This window comes from Cebus imitator, unplaced genomic scaffold, assembly GCF_001604975.1.
Source record: "Cebus imitator isolate Cc_AM_T3 unplaced genomic scaffold, Cebus_imitator-1.0 Scaffold42, whole genome shotgun sequence".
Taxonomy (NCBI): Eukaryota; Metazoa; Chordata; class Mammalia; order Primates; family Cebidae; genus Cebus; species Cebus imitator.
This window is the reverse complement of record NW_016107357.1, coordinates 15,990,612-16,007,610: the sequence shown is the minus strand read 5'-3', so window position 1 is coordinate 16,007,610 and position 16,999 is coordinate 15,990,612. Positions and strand designations below refer to the sequence as shown.

The 16,999-nt window shown below is 39.6% G+C and overlaps 1 protein-coding gene across 1 annotated transcript in view; it reads left to right on the top strand.

The window, feature by feature from the left end:
- The window catches only part of B3GALNT2 (beta-1,3-N-acetylgalactosaminyltransferase 2), a 58,621-nt gene that overhangs the window by 10,528 nt on the left and 31,094 nt on the right, over window positions 1-16,999 (top strand). The window contains exons 3-5 of the mRNA XM_017526576.1: window positions 4,075-4,175; window positions 8,905-9,098; window positions 14,332-14,427. Coding sequence (XP_017382065.1) covers window positions 4,075-4,175; window positions 8,905-9,098; window positions 14,332-14,427 — 391 coding nt within the window. The remainder of the gene's footprint in view (window positions 1-4,074; window positions 4,176-8,904; window positions 9,099-14,331; window positions 14,428-16,999) is intronic.

Here is a 16,999-nt window from a genome sequence, read left to right as displayed (position 1 = left end):
AGTAGAGACAGGGTTTCACCATGTTAGCCAGGCTGGTCTCGAACTCCTGACCTCAGGGGATCCACCTGCCTCGGCCTCCCAAAGTGCTGGGATTACAAGGGTGAGCCACCGAGCCCAGCCTAGTTGTGAATTTTCTTGTCACTAGTGGTGCTTACTCACAGCAGCTTTCATTCCTTTTCAAGACGGGTTTCCTTAGTTCATGGTTGCAATAATAATAGAGCCTGTTGCACAGCAAATGAAAGACCTCAGAATCATCACTACTGTCAGAACCACGTCCAAAAGCTGTACCTTCTGTTGCCTTTCCCTGTTAGAAAATAATGACTCCTCTACCAGTTGCTCAGACCAAAACCCTTGGTGTTATCCTGAGTTTTCCTTTCATATGCCGCATCTAGTCCATCAGCATACTTTCTAATGCTGCTTAGACTATACCCAGAATCCAACTTCTCACCACCGTTACCACTACCATCTGATACAGGCCACCACTACTTCTCACCTGGGTTATTGCAGAAGCCCCCTTCTCTGAATTTACTGCTTCTACCTTTGACCCCCTACATTTTATTTTCCATACAGCAGTCAGAGTGATCCTTTTAAGATTAGTGAAATTATGTCAATTCTCTATTCATACCCCTCCATTGACCTCCTTTCTTGCCCAGAGTGAAACCACAAGTCATTATTGTGGTCTTTGACCTTATCTACATCTACTTTCGCTATACTGGCCACCTTACTGTACTTTCATACACTAAAAGTGCTCCTGCCTCAGGCCCTTTGAATTTGCTCCTTCCTTTCTCACTAATGTCCTTGTCACTCACTTCCTTCAGGTCTCTCCTTAGATGTTACTCTAGCAGACAGCTCTATATTAAATTATAGGTCAGCCCACCCCTGTCCTGTTTCTGTCTTCCCTTAGTTGGCTTTAATTTTTTTTTTGTAACACTTATCACCAGCTGGCATCTGTATTGTATTTAGCTGTCAAATTGTTTAGCTTTCTCCACTTAAATGTAGGTTTCATGAACACTGGGGCTTCAGGTTTTTTCACTGGGGTATTCCCAATACCTAAAACCTAGCTTGGTGCAGACTAAGGACTCAACAGCTATTGAATGAATGACTCAGAATTAAATGTAATGAGTAAAGTTAATATTTGGACGTTCACTAATTTATTTGCCATCGTAACAACAGTCTTGCTTTAAACTTGGTAAGCTTGTGTTATGAAAATGATTGGCTATTTCTATAAAAACAGGTATTAGGCAAAAACACCTTCCTGCGATACGGTAATTTTGTGGATCTAGTAAGAATATCTAGTAAGATGGCTAAAAAACCAAATTTGGTACATACTCGCAATAATTTAGTTAGCAGATTATTCATTTCTGTTTATACTTTTATTCCAAATGCTAGTTGTCCATGGAAGGTATTCTGCCTTAATTGGTTATTGGTAACAAAGTGTATTTCTGTGGTTATGGCATATTTTCCATTCTTGGATTTCCCCAAAGGAGCCAAACTCAACGCTAAGTACTTCTGTAAGCAGATAGTGTACTATGTGTGGTAGAATACAAAGATAAATACAGTATAGCCTGAGTGTTTGAGGGGGCTTGACATTTAGTAGAAGGAAATAGGTGTAATAGTGTAAATAAAGAGAGGAGAAGAGGAGGGAAGCATTTGACTAAGAGGCAGACAGTGAGCAGATCATGTAGAACAGGCATGCGGAGGGTTAAGTGGAAGGGTGAGACCTGTTGAGGCAAGGACTGCTGAGGGGCTGATCTACAGAGGTGACCTTATGAGAGAATAAAGTCATTGAATATAGAAAATGGAGGAGGAGGCTAGGAAGATTGCAAGTGTTGGGACTTGGAGAATAGTGGAATCATCAATCAAAACAAAAATACTGCATGAGAAGAGCAGGATTCATGGGAAAGAAGCTCAGTTGTGGATGTGTTGACTTTGAAGTTCCTGCAGGCAGTGGCATACTGGTAAAGATTTAATAACTGGCTCTCGGGGAAAAAGGATGCTTATATGTATATACATGTTTATTATACGTTTCATTGACATAAAGGATATACAGCCTGTAATTGACAGATTCTCTTGTCTATGACCAACTGTGGTTACAGTTAACAAAACAGTGTAGTTCTGGCAAAAGTCTTTTAAGCAAACAGTGAAGACTAAAGTGACAGCTAAGATGTCAGCTTTACACTTGGTCACTAAAGTCAGTGACTTCTATGCTATATCAGGTAATAGTCTTTGAACACTGAAATCATATTTCCTTGACTTTTTTTTGTACTATTCACTATGTAATAGCTATAGATAGGCACATCACATTAAGCTTAATTTGCATTATCAACATTTTCTCTATACTTTCTTAAGTCTAGCCAACCAACAAAACAATAAGCCACACCCTTATTTGTATTATTTGCCAGTTTCTGTGGTGTGAATATTCCCACCGTAGCCAGTTCAAGGAACTAATGTGACATCACTGAGCACAGAGTGGGGGAAATATAAGAAGTAGCGTGCCATATATACTATTTCCACCACGTAGATAGATGTAAGAAATATAAATGACATCAAGATCATAGATAATAGCAAAATGTAGTAAAACAATAAGTGATTAATTTGAGTATTTTCTTTGTTTTTAATATATATTTAATTTTAAATAAAGGCTATGTTTAATAACCATCTCACAAAATTTCTAAAAAGTTGACACTTGGCTCTCAAAGCCAGTAATAGCAGGCTTCAGCAAACAGCTGTCTGTGGGCCATCTGGGTGAAGATGTCCAATGAATTTACAGGTCCTTTACTTAGAACCTGGGCCTAAACTAGAGTTACTAACTCAGGGCCGGGCACAGTGGTTCATGCCTGTAATCCCAGCACTTTGGGAGGCCGAGGCAGGCAGATCACTTGAGGCCAGGAATTTGAGACCAGCCTGGCCAACATAGTGAAACCCCATCTCTACTAAACATTTAAAAATTAGCGAGATGTGGTGGCGCATGCATGCAATCCCAGCTACTGAGGAGGCTGAGGCAGAATTGGTTGAACCTGGAAGACGGGGGCAGCAGAGAGCTGAGATTGTGCCACTGCACTCCAGCCTGGGTGACAGAGACTCTATCTCAAAAAAAAAAGAAAAAACTAGAGTTACTAATTGAAGAATCATTCTCATGCTAGTTGAAGCCTTGGGAATAAATAGTACTGTCTAGGGAAAGGAAGTTTAAAAAAAAAAAAAAATGAGTAGATTGAGAACAGACCCAAGAGCAGAGCCCTGGACTAATACCACTCTCATTGGACAAGCTGAGGAGGAAGAGCCAGTGAAGATGACTGAGCAAGCCGCTGAAGGAAGGGAGGAGAGCATTTTAGGGAGATGGGCAGTTTTGAGCCATGGAGAAGCCAGGAGGGTAAGAGTTGAAGAATATCTATTGATTTTTAGCAGCAACTCATTGGTTACATTGGTGGTAATCTCAGTGGAAGTGGTGATGTTAAAGCTAAAACTCCTGTTTTATAAAATAAGTGGGAAGTAAGAAATGAGAAGCTGCAATTTTAATTTCTTTGTAGGACCTCAGTGTAAAGTGTGGTGGCAAGGAAGGATGGAAGGTGAAGAGAAATTAGAGTCAGGACTTATAATGTGGAGGGAAGGAGCCACTAGCTATGGAGGTAACCAGTGAACCAAAGTCTAGGAGAGAAGGGGATTTCTTCTTGGATGGAAAGACCTAATCTTGAGCAAAAGGAACACCTTCTGAAATAGAAGAAGGCAAAAAAGGAAAATTTTAGATACAGATGTGTTTTTAGGTAGGGGTATGAGAAGCTGACTTGACCATAGTTTGCTTTTAAATGATACTAACATGCTGGTAGCGAGGCCAGACGTATTCATACTTGCTTTAATATACCATTGCAGCAAAGGATTCATGCATAAGTAACTTGGCAGTTAGCAACTTTTAGTTTGCTTGTTCCCCCATTTTGCTAGACTAGATGAATAAAGGTAGAGAATTAATCGTCATAAACACTTGTGTCTCAAAAGTAAAAGCTCTGAAATGGGCGTGAGGAAACGTGCATGTGCGAGGTGAAGATCAGTAACTGATGTTAATGCCAACACATCTCTCAGTGTGCTTGTGAAGTTCATAATAGGTGCTCATGGCTGTGAAGTGCCTGTGGAAGACAGGGAGGATCCTTATTCCTGTAAACTACTCAACATCACAAACCCAGGTAAGTCACCTTTTCCCTCGACTGTCATACACAAGCTCAATGTTGAGTAAAAGTTGCTAAGCTTGATGGTATGGAATCTGTTTTGTTATTTATTATTTTATTTACTTATGTTTTTTAAAGACAGGGTCTTGCTCTGTCACCTAGGCTGGTGTGCAGTGGCACAATCATGGCTCACTGTAACCTGAAACTCCTGGGCTCAAGTGATCCTCCTGCCTCACCACCCTGCTAGGACTAGAGGCATGTGCCACAACACGTGGCTAATTTTTAAATATTTGTAGAGATGGGGTCTCGCTGTCTTGCCTGGGCTGATCTTGAACTCCTGCCCTCAAATGATCCACCAGCCTCAGCATCCCAAAGCACTGGGATTGCAGGCATGAGCCACCATTCCCTGGAGTCTGTTTTTAACAAACTAAAATGTCTTTCATCCAAATTTATGTTTTCATCTTTTTTTTTTTTTTTTTGAGATGGAGTCTTGCTCTGTCACGTAGGCTAGCATGCACTGGCACCATCTTGGCTTACTGCAACCTCTTCCTCCTGGGTTCAAGTGATTCTTCTTCCTAAGCCTCCCGAGTAGCTGGGATTATAGGCACCTGCCACCACACCTGGCTAATTTTCGTATTTTTGGTAGAGATGGGCTTTCACCATCTTGGCCAGGCTGGTCTCGAACTCCTGACCTCACTGGGGTCAGCTAGGGAGGTAGTCAGCTGTTGTGATCCACCCGCTTCAGCCTCCCAAAGTGCTGAGATTTATAGGTGTGAGCCACCGTACCTGGCCTGTTTCACCATTTTTGACAGATTGACTTGGGGTATCTGTAGAGATTCTTTACAGGATTGAAACTTCAGGATCCAGGAGACTTTATTTTTCAGTGTGATTCATATATATTTGGAAGTTCCTTATACTAAGATAAATCCTGAATTACCAAATTTTGAACTTTTGGAAAACTGCTGATTTTAACCTCTTCAAGGTTATTATAAATTAATAGAACAAACAAATATTGTGAATCAACTTTCTCTTAGAATTATTGTCTAATTTATTTCTGTAAAAGAAACAAATAGTAAAAAAAATTAAAACACAAGTAACATTATTTATGCCTTAAAATTAAAAGTTTGTAAAAATTCTGGTGAGGATAAAGAAGGCGGCTCCAGCACTTTGGGACACCAGTGCAGGAGGAGGAGCCCACGCCAGCCTGGCAGCATAGTAAGTTCCCATGTCTGCAAAAAAAAAAAATTAGCCGAGGATGGTTGCTCATGCCTGTAGTTCCAGCTGCTTAGGAGGCTGAGGAAGGAGGACTGCTTGAGCCCAGCAGTTCGAAGCTGCAGTAAGCTATGATCTGCTCACACTGCTACACTCCAGCCTAGGGGACAGAGCAAGACCCTGTCTCAAAACCAAAGAAGAAAAACAACAAAGAAAGCTGATCCTAATTAGGTTCTCTGTGTGTCACCAGGGAACCAATTTTAGGAAGTTGATAAATTTATAACTCTCTGTTTATTAGTACTTCCTGTTATGTTCAACTGTGTTTCTAAGGGAGCTTAAACTTCTAAGTCTTAAATATGTTGATTAAGACTTCTGGCATTTTAAGGTTTGTTAAAACTGTATAATTAACACCTCACTTTTATAAGCAGGCTCCATGGCTCTAAATCCAAGCGCTGCCATTTTCTAGCTGTGTGACCTCCTCTGCCTCAGTTTTATCACCTGTAAACTTGGGATAAAAGAATCTTCCTCATGGGGATTGACATAAGGGTGAAATAAGTTGATACATATAATGTATTTAGAATAGGTCCTAGAAGGTGGAAGGTACTTAACATTATTTAAAAGAGCCTGCCATTTTATAAAAGTTGGGTTTCAAACAGCTTTTTAAATAAATTGGACAATATATTCAGGTCTGTGTTATAAAACAGGGGTTTCTTAGCATCTCTATGAATTCAGTTAATATTGTAAGAAAATTTTATGTATGAATTGTGTTCGGGGGAGAATGTCCTTTGGCTTTCACTGGAGTCTTAAAGGGATCATAAATCTTATAGAATGTTATATCACGTGATGATTCGGTATTCCTTCAACAAATTACAATTGAAAATCAAAACGAAACAAAAAGAAGCCCTTCACACTTTTAAATTAACCATACTTTTATTATCTTAAGTGCTGTTGTTTATGAAAAGTAAAGAAGTAGAATTTTTTATTAATAGAACATTTTCATATCTGTAATACCCCTAGGTTATGAATTTTTTAAATGTGTATATAACTAAGTTAATATTGAACCTAATTTTATCTTTTCAATGATCCAAAGGGTGGTTATGGTTATTTCAATACCTGAAGGTTATGATAAGCATTACTCATGACACTGTGGCTGTGGTAGAAGGTTTGATTAATAGCACAGTAAAGCAACGGGATTTCCTGTGTCCACATAACTTGAAGCTCAAGGCACATTTGTTTTAGATAAGAAAATATTAAAAATGCTATATTATAATGTGCTTGACATACTGCTTTTAATAAAGAGGTTTCTAATATGGATATCTTTTATTTACTGAATATCTTTTAAAAAATTGTATTGTTATCCATTATGTTGTAGTCTAGACTCTCCGGTTAATGCTTGCCTAGCCCATGACAAAAAACTGTATTCTCCCTTTTTTCCTCTCCTGCTCATGTCTCTAATGACGTCTGAGGCATCACTTTGCTTTAGTCCCATTTTACTGGGCATCTACTGAGTGTAAAGAGCTTCTAGGAACTCTAATAGGGACATCCAAATGATCTGCTAGAGTGTAGGAAGAAAATATATTTTTGTTTTTGTTTTTGTTTTTTTTGAGACAGGGTCTCGCTCTGTTGCCCAGGCTGGAGTGCAGTGGCACAATCTCAGGTCACTGAAACCTCTGCCTCCCAGGCTCAAGCAATTCTCATGCCTCAGCCTCCCAAGTAGCTGGGATTGCAGGTGCACACCACCACGTCCAGCTAATTTTTGTATCTTTAGTAGAGACAGGGTTTTGCTGTGTTGCCCAGGCTTAGAATTTGTATTTATCTGAAAATAAGAACATACAATCTTTATTAGTACTGAATATATAGATTCACCACAATATATGCATATAATTTGTAAGTAAATGACTGTGTGTACAAATTTTTTTAACTGATGGGGTTTTGTAGTCAGCAAAATTTGAAAACCACAGCTCTAAAAAATACAAATGACTTTGATAATCTTTTAAAATAGGGTTTTATATTATTAAAGTAGCACTGATATTCTCTGCCATATTAACTGCTTTATTTAATGTATCCTAATTCATTGATTGTAATTAGAAAATTTATTTGAAGACTGGGCACAGTAGCTCATGCCTGTAATTCCAGCACTTTGGGAAGCTGAGGTGGGAGGATTGCTTGATGTCAAGAGTTCAAGACCAGCCTGGGTAACATGACGAGACCCCATCTCTACAAAAAATTAGCCAAGGATGGTGGTGTGTGCCTGTGGTCCCAGCTACTCAGGAAGCTGAAACAGGAGGATCCCTTGAGCAAAGGAGGTTAAGACTGCAATAAACCATGTCCATGCCACTGTACAGCAGCCTGAGTGACTGGATGACTGTCTCAAAAAAAAGAAATACATAAATGAAAGAAAAGAAATTATTTGAAAGTAACTGTTATGGCACTGATTAGACAGCTGTTGGGGAGTAGAAAGAGGACTGACTTTTGAATCACTAAACCGGGCTTGATTCTTGGATCTGCCACTTTCTGTGACCTTAAGTGAAATGCTTAATCCCTTTGGGCCTCAGTTTCTTAGTCTGTAAAGTAGAGATAATGCCACACCACAAGAGGAGTTGGGAAGATGTAAATGTGATGGGGAATGGCACATGGAAGGTGGTTCAGAACTGTGTTTGATATGCTTCTCTTTTATCAATGCTGTACAGGAAGAGTTTTTCAAATGTTATTTGAAGTGACTTTAGTTGCTTATTTATACTGTGATAATTGCCTGACGTATCACATATATTTTAAATTGACTAACAAGGGCCAGGCGTGGTGGCTCACACCTGTAATCCCAGCACTTTGGGAGGCCGAAGCAGGCAGATCATGAGGTCCAGAAATTGAGACCATCCTGGCCGACATGGTGAAACCCCGTCTCTATTAAAAAAATACAAAAATTAGCTGGGTGTGGTGGCATGCGCCTGTAATCCCAGCTACTCGGGAGGTCGAGGCAGGAGAATTGCTTGAACCAAGGAGGCGGAGGTTGCACTGAGCCGAGATTGCACCACTGCACTCCAGCCTGGTGCCTGGCGACAGAGCGAGACGCTGTCTTAAAAAAAAAAAAAAAAAAAAAAAATTGCCTAACAAGAAGTAGGATTTTTGGAATTTGCAGAGTAAGACCAAACTTACTGATTATTTATGACTACAGTCAGTACTGTTTTTATTATTTCTATTTATCCAACCCTTCCAAATAGATGCCTTCCAGTTGACTTAAATTTAAATATCTCCTGTGGCAGTTATACATGCACACATGTATGCAAAAAGGTGTTGAAGTAGTTCTGACAATTAATTTACTTGGATGTGGCTGAAAACTTTATTCTTCAATTTCAAAAATGTTTTTATAGAAGCAGCCATGTTTCTCAAGTATTTCTTTTTTTTTAATTCCTGCCATTTGTGAATTATATAGCAAATAATTACCTAGCTTTTGGCATTAAGTCCACTTCATTGTTTCCTACTAGTAAAACAAAGGATTATATTTGTTCAGTTATATAAACCTGTTCTCATTACTTAGTTTTGAATCAGGAAATTGAAGCATTCAGTCTGTCCGAAGAGACTTCATCAGGGCTCTCTGAGGATCGAGTTGTCAGTGTGAGTTTCCGAGTTCTCTACCCCATCGTTATTACCAGTCTTGGAGTGTTCTATGATGCCAACAATGTGGGTTTCCAGAGGAACATCACCGTCAAACTTTATCAGGCAGAACAAGAGGTATGCACTGCTTTGTACAAGTTTTTTTCTCTTTTTTCTTTTTCAAAAACATCAACTTTTTCTTATGACATAGAGTAAGTAATTAGAAGACTATATAATTCTCTCTGGTTTAAGATACTTTCCCCTTCCTTCCCCTGTTGACCAAATACACTGTAATGTGATATAAGACTGGTTTGCGGATAGGCTATCTATGAATAAGCGTACTACTGCTATATCTAGAAAAGGAGGAGTTGGCTAGAATAGAAGTCTCCAACCTAAAATTCCCCAAAGCCTAGGGAATTTCAAAAGTTGGTAATGGATATAAAAAGTTTACGACTGTTAGGATAAGTGAGTATTACTGTTTCTTTCTGCCAACTGTAAAAGTCCGTAATACAAGGCTAATAGCTGCTTCACATCTTTTTTGTAATAAGGATGTAGAAGGAATAAAAGTTTAAACCATTGAGGTTTCTCTGTTCCTGATATGTGGGGAAATCTGATTTGTTCACAGAGTATATCTGAAGGAGTAGCATGGAATCGTATTTGAAAGGTCTGATTTTTAGTTTTTAACATGCAGAAAACTTGGAGGAATTATTCAGTAAACACCCCTATAGCCACTAACTATATATTTACAATAGTTAATGTTTTTCTGTGTTTGGTTTATTACATATATATATTTTTTTTCACTCATCAACCTATGTTTTTTTACAATGTATTTCAGAGCAAGTTGCAGTCATCAGTACACTTCAACCCTAAACACTTCAGCATGCATATCATTAATTAGACTTTAATATTTATGGTTTTTAAAATTTACATATAGTGAAATGTGCATTCCCTTTTTTTTTTTTTTTTTTTTTTTTTTTTTTTAAATGAGAAAATAAGTATTTCTCTGTTGCCCAGGCTTGAGTACAGTGACATGATCTTGGCTCACTGCAACCTCTGCTTCCTGAGTTTGAGTGATTCTTTAGCCTCAACCTCTCTAGTAGCTGGGACCACAAGCGTGTGTGCCACCATGCCTGGCTAATTTTTGTATTTTTAGTAGAGACAGAGTTTTACCATGTTAGCCAGGCTGGTCTCAAACTCCTGACCTAAGGTGATTATACTGTATAAACTGGTATAACCCAAGTCGCTATCAAGATACGAAGCATATCACCCTAGGAAATTGCCTCAGGTTTCTTCACAGTCAGTTCCTTCCCCGTCTCCCAGGAGCAACCACTGTTCTGATTTTTTGTTTCACCATAGAGTAGTTCTGGGACTTCATATATAAGTGAAATCATTTAGTAAATACTCTATTGGGTAAAGCTTCTTTCACTCAACATCATGTTTTTGAGACTTGTCCGTGATATTATATGATTGGTGAATTTTTTTTTTTGAGGCGGAGTCTCACTTTGTCACCCAGGCTGGAGCGTAGTGGCATGATCTTGGTTTTTGTATTAGTGAAGATGGAGTTTTGCCATGTTGGCCAGGCTGGTCTGGAACTGCTGACCTCAAGCGATCTGCCGCCTTTAGCCTCCCAAAGTGCTGGGATTTCAGGCGTGAGCCACTGCACCAGCCCTGGTGTGCTTTTTTTTTCCCCCTTGGTCTGTTTTATTCAGGGCTTGCCACATTTCTAGTATCCGTAAAATGTATGTCTTTTACCAAATTTGGGGGATTTTCAGCTATTAATGTCCAGAATCTTTTCTGACTTCACTCACTCTCTCTACTCCTCCTGGAATTCTAATTACGTGTATGTTAGATCTTTTGATATTGTCCTACAGATCATAGAGTGTTCATTTTAGTCAAGTTTTTTCTATGTTTCAATGTTGATAACATCTGTTAATCTGTATTCAAGTTTAGTGACTCTTCCGTCATCTCAAATCTGAAGTTAAGCCTATCCAATGAATTTTTTATTTTAGATGTATTTTAAATATTACACTTTGTACTTCTTCAGTTTCCAGTTAGTACTTTTTTGCTGTTTCTATTGCTCTAAAATTTCCTGCGTGTTCATTGTTTGAGCATGTTTTTCTCTACAGCTTTGACCATAGTTACAACAGCAGCTTTAAAATCTATGTATGATTACTCTAAGTCATCTCAGCGTCTGTCTTTATTGATTATCTTTTCTCTAAAATATGGGGAACATTTTTCTGTTTTATGTTTAGTATTTTGGGGGGTTTTTGGTTTGGGTTTTGTTGTTGTTGTTTGACAGGCTCTCACGCTTTTGCCCGGGCTGGAGTGCAGTGGCACATTCACAGTTCACTACAGCCTTGAACTCCTGGGTTCAAGCTATCCTCCCCCCTCAGCCTCCGGAGTAGCTGGGACTACAGGCGTGTGCCACCATAACCCGCTACTTTTAAAGTTTTTTGTAGAGACAGGTCTCACCGTATTGCCCAGGCTGGTGTCAAACTCTTAGCCTCAAGCATCCTCTTGCTTTGACTTCCCAAAGTGCTGGGATTACAGGTGTGAGCCACCACGCTTGGCCCTTATCTTTGCCTTGTATCCTAGATATTGCAAATAATTCTTTGTAGGAACTCTAGATCTTATTATATTTGCCTCAAAGAGTATTGATTTTTTGGTTTGTTTGTTTTAGCAGGCAGTGAAATTGGCTGGACACAGACTCTAAACATTGTCTCACTTGCAATGTGAAGCAGCTAAAATCTCTGTTCAGTTTTTTTTTGGCCTTGGGTGGGCTACTTGGGTTCCGCCTTGAATGTGTATTTCATAAGTCAGCCACAGATTTGGGCAGAGTTAATATGAAGAATTTATGCCTCTCTCTCTGTGATCTTTTCCTTTCTGGGAGGTTCCCCCAACCCATTTTATAGACTGATGTGTTTGCCCCAATTCTGTCTTCTTAATTTTTCAAGCAGAAAGACTACAGATTTTCATTCTTCTAGTTGCCCTAGAGTTGTACCCTCAGGCAAAGAGTCAAGAAGGGGCCGAGGGGGGAGATGCATATTTACAGCCTTTTCCTTCTTCCAAGTACTGTTTCTTCTCCAGTTTCTACCTGTTTGTTTGAATTCCGGTGCCTTTAAATAATTGTTTTTTATGATTCATCCAGAGTTCTTAATTATTACCTATCGGAGAATTGGTCTGATATTGCTGGAAGCAGAACTCTGTTCAGTTTTTTAAAATGTATTATTAATGTTGATTATTGGCAATGAATACAGTGTTACTCACCAATAAATATACAACTAAATTTGAGATGAACTTTCTTTTTTGTAATTTGCCCTGTTCTCCCTCTAAATAATCTGTCTAGTTTGTTGATGTGTTTATAGACATAAATACAACACAGAGGGAAGAGTAGGATTTCTACTGATGATGCCAGCGATAATGATTACAGTGAGAAGAGCTTTGTTGTTCCTCAACTATAGGAGTTCATATATGATTGTAGTTAATAGTTTCATTGCTGAAGATCAAATAGGTAACTGAAGTAACTCGATGAGTATCACTATTATCCTTATCTAGAAATTAGGATTAATCTCGAATTTTTTTTTTGAAACAATTGTTTAATCATCTTTGTATGACACAGTTTTAAAAAGACTATTAGCCAGGCATGGTGGCTCATGCCCCAGTACTTTGGGAGGTCAAGGCAGGTGGATTGCTTCAGCCCAGGAGTTCGAGACTAGCCTAGGAAACACAGTGAGACCCCGTTTCTACAAAAAAATTAAGAAAATAGGCAGCTGTGCTGACATATTCCTGTAGTGCGAGCTACTTGGGAGGCTGAGGAGGGAGGATCACTTGAGCCCAGGAGGTTGAGGCTGCAGTACAGCAAGCCATGATCACAACACTCACTCCAGCCTAGGTGACAGAGTGAGACTCTCCCAAAAAAACAAGACTGTTTGTAGTGTGTGAGTTATCAATCAAGTAGTTTGGTTCAGACATGAAATATTTTGATCATGTTGATATAACTTTTAGTTGCCATATTTTTAGCCACGGAGGAGTTAATCTTTGTCCTCAAGCAAGGACTAGTCTAAAATGGATGCTAATGGGTTCATGGGTAGTCACAATGCAAAAAATATTCTTACACTGCATTGCAAAGAACTGGTGTTCATGAAAGAAATAGACATAATCTATTGAAATGTGCTTAATTTTGAACCCCTGCATGGTTTTAATAGCTTAGCAAGAAGATTCCCCTGTGGTAAGTTGGTCTATAAGAATAGGCATGAGAATGAGGAAATGTTGCCTAGAGGAAATGAGGGGGTCCAAGCAAACCATAGACATATCTTTGATTTTTTTGAGATGGGGTCTGGTTTGGTGGCCCAGGCTGGAGTGCAGTGGCGCAATCTCGGCTCACTGTAGCCTCCACCTCCCAGGTTCGAGTAATTCTCCTGCTTCAGCCTCCCAAGTAGCAGGTACCTGCCACCACACCCAGCTAATTTTTGTATTTTTATTTTTATTATTTTTTTGAGAAGGAGTTTCACTGTTGTCACCCAGGCTGCCTCTTGGCTCACTGCAACCTCTGCCTCAAGGGTTCAAGTGATTCTCCTGCCTCAGCCTCCCGAGTAGCTGGGATTACAGGTACATACCACCATGCCCAGCTAATTTTTGTATATTTAGTAGAGATGGCGTTTCACCATATTGGCCAGAATGGTCTTGATCTCCTGACCTTGTGATCCGCCCGCCTCGGCCTCCCAAAGTGCTGGGATTATAAGCATGAGCTACCGCGCCCGGCCTAATTTTTATATTTTTAATACAGATGGAGTTTGACATGTTGGCCAGGCTGTTCTGGAATTCCTGACCTCGAGTCATCTGGCTACCTCAGCCTCCCAAACTGCTGGGATTATAGGCATGAGCCACCATGCCTAGCTCCAATCCTCTTTTATATTCCCTTTTTTGTTTTGTTTATATTTTCTTCTGAAGATTCTTTTTGAAGGGATTTTCCTGAGTGCTTTTGTTCCAGTAGAAATCTGTGGTCTTTCCGTTCAGTCTTAACTTTTTGAAGGAGTTTCGACACTGTAATATGTTGGCTTAATTTAACAACACCTCTCACTTTCCTTAATACTTTTTCTTTCAAGGTGGGTTTTTTTTTAAGGTTATGTGGATTATGTTTAGTATTTGAGAACTTCATGACAACTTTGATTACCTGAAGTGTCATTATGTAATAACTATGACTGCACTAGAAAACCCAAATGATGCCAAAACCACAGTAGAACCATGTTAGTAACCGTGGTTAGGGCCATTGTGGATTTAGCTAACCAAGATGTAAGGTGTTTGAAAACTTGTTGCATATGCAACGTATAACATGAGTAATTTTTTCTTGTCTTTTTCTCCCAATTCGTAGGAGGCCCTCTTCATTGCTCGCTTCAGTCCTCCGAGCTGTGGTGTGCAGGTGAACAAGCTGTGGTACAAGCCCGTGGAACAGTTCATCTTACCAGAGGTACAGGGTGGCATGAAAAGACTGTAGGACCATTGCAGTCCTTCATAGGAGTGGGCATGTGCTTTCAGGGGCAGGCACTTGATATTCTGTTGTGCTAGGCAGCACTCCAGAGTGAGAGATGAAGGTACCAAGTGTGGATGTGCTAAAACGTAGCACTCTGCATTCAGACCTCCTGAGGACTTACCTCAGGTGTTCCAAAACCACTTTTTGAAAAACGTTGCACGTTGCTGTAGTTTATTTAGTGGAGTCAAGAACTGCACAACTGTTTTAATGACAAAGGATGGTGTTAGTGTGGATTGATGGGAAGACCAGACAGAGAAACCGTCTGGGTAAAATTAAACAGTTTGCTTATCTAAAGAATGAAAAGAAAAAAAAAAGTTAGCTCAGAGGTGGACCACGTTTCCAAGTTAAATAAAATTTCCCCAACGGGCGAACAATTGTGGATGATGGCCTGAAAATGTACTTGTCACCTTTGGGTCCAGTCTTAAGTAGATATGCACTAAAGAATGCCTCACCTGCCAGGTGCACTCATGAGTCCTAGAGTTAAACCACAGTGTGGTTGCAGAGTGGGACAGAATCAGGATCAGACATAAACAAATTATTCATCCATCAGCTTCAGTCTTTCTAGGCTTTTTTAGTCTAGACTGAGTACGTTCCTGAAGTCGGTACTCTGGAACCACAATTGGGGTCAGTTTCCTAGACATCTCTGGGACTCACGTCAGATCACCTGTAGAATTCATCCCACAGCATCACAGCTGAGTTAAGATGTAGGCTAGACAACTGACCGGTCCTAGTGACTAACCAAGAAACTTTCCTACACAGTCTGTGGGGTGCTATTCACAATTTGTTCAACAATGGTAACCACACATTTTTATAACATACTATGGATCTCTGGAATTGAGTACACGTAGTTGAAACTGTACGTTAATTCTGCCAATGTCAAAGGGATCTCCTTTTCATCTGTATATGAACTTCCATTTTAAAAACTTTTGAATACGCTACTCTCAGCATACTGCCTATGGGGTAGCCTGCTCCTCAAGAGAAGTCAAAAAATAAAAAATAAAACTTTTGAATAAAAGCCAAGCTAAAATGGGAGGTGGAAAAAAAAGAAAATGCAGATAAGCTAAAGGAAAACGACTACTAGAATCTCATCATTTGGAAATAATCATGTTTAACATTTTTGCCTCTATGTGTATATGGTTACTAGGATTATGACGTTCATTCTACTTTATCATTTACTTAAACATATGAACATCTTTTGATATGATATGCTTATTATTTTTAATGGCTCTGTAGAATGACTTTGTACGAAAAGTATTGTCATTTAACTCTGTATTTGGGTATTGATATAATTCCAGTTTTTTGGTGTTATGAAAAGACTGTAGTAAATATCACTGCACTTCTGTTTTATGTGTATAACTGGTTATTAGGATGAATTGTTGGGTAAAAGGGCATACACATTTTTAAGTCACATGATTCCTTCCTGGAGGGGAGTTTAGCAATTTGTATCAGTGTGAACAATTATTAGCAATATATGACAGAGTGCCTGTTTCCCTACGTCCTTTTATTCTTTTTAATTTCACATATGAACTTTTTTCCTTTTTAAGTGCAGTATGTACCATGAAAGTTACCTTTTACTTTAAGAATAGTGGCTCAGCTACATAGTGTTGGATCTCAGTTTTTGCAGGAAGCCATTCTGTTCATTCACATAAGGTACTTAACCTCACAGTGTCTATTTCCTCCTCTGTGAGATCAAAGTGCTCACCAACCATTTCAGATGGTTATTCTGAGGGTTAAATGATTTAACGCATGTGCACTGCTTAGAACATGCTGCCACATGGCATGCATTCAGTAAATCAATAGATGCTATCATTATCATTGCTATTCCTCATCTGGATTGGAGGGCCCTATTCTTTGAGAGAGAGCAGTGTTTTTTCACCAGGGGCAATTTGCCCTCCGCAGAGCAGTGATGGATACAATTTCAGTTGTTAAAACTGGATGTAGGGTGATACTGGCATCTAGTTGATAAAGGGACAGGACTCTGCTAAACATCCTGCAGCCACAGGACGCCCCCCTGGCCCCCCTCCACCAGCAAAGAATTAGCTGGCCCAAAATGTCATAGGTGCTGAGGTTGAGAAACTATATTCCAGAGGACAGTCACATGAAGTGGGGCAAAAAGGAAGAAAATAAACTTTAATACAAGCTAATCACAGTTTTATGGAGTCTGCTCCATTATCTTGGTCAGCCTTATAGAAAGAATTGCAAAATTTGATTAGTTCATAAAAACATTACTTTCGCTTAGAATGTCCTTGTTCTTGGGAAATACATGCTGAAATATGTAAAGTTAAAAGGTCATGAGGCCGGGCGCGGTGGCTCAAGCCTGTAATCCCAGCACTTTGGGAGGCTGAGGCGGGTGGATCACGAGGTCAAGAGATCGAGACCATCCTGGTCAATATCGTGAAACCCCGTCTCTACTAAAAATACAAAACATTAGCTGGGCATGGTGGCGCGTGCCTGTAATCCCGGCGACTCAGGAGGCTGAGACAGGAGAATTGCCTGAACCCAGGAGGCA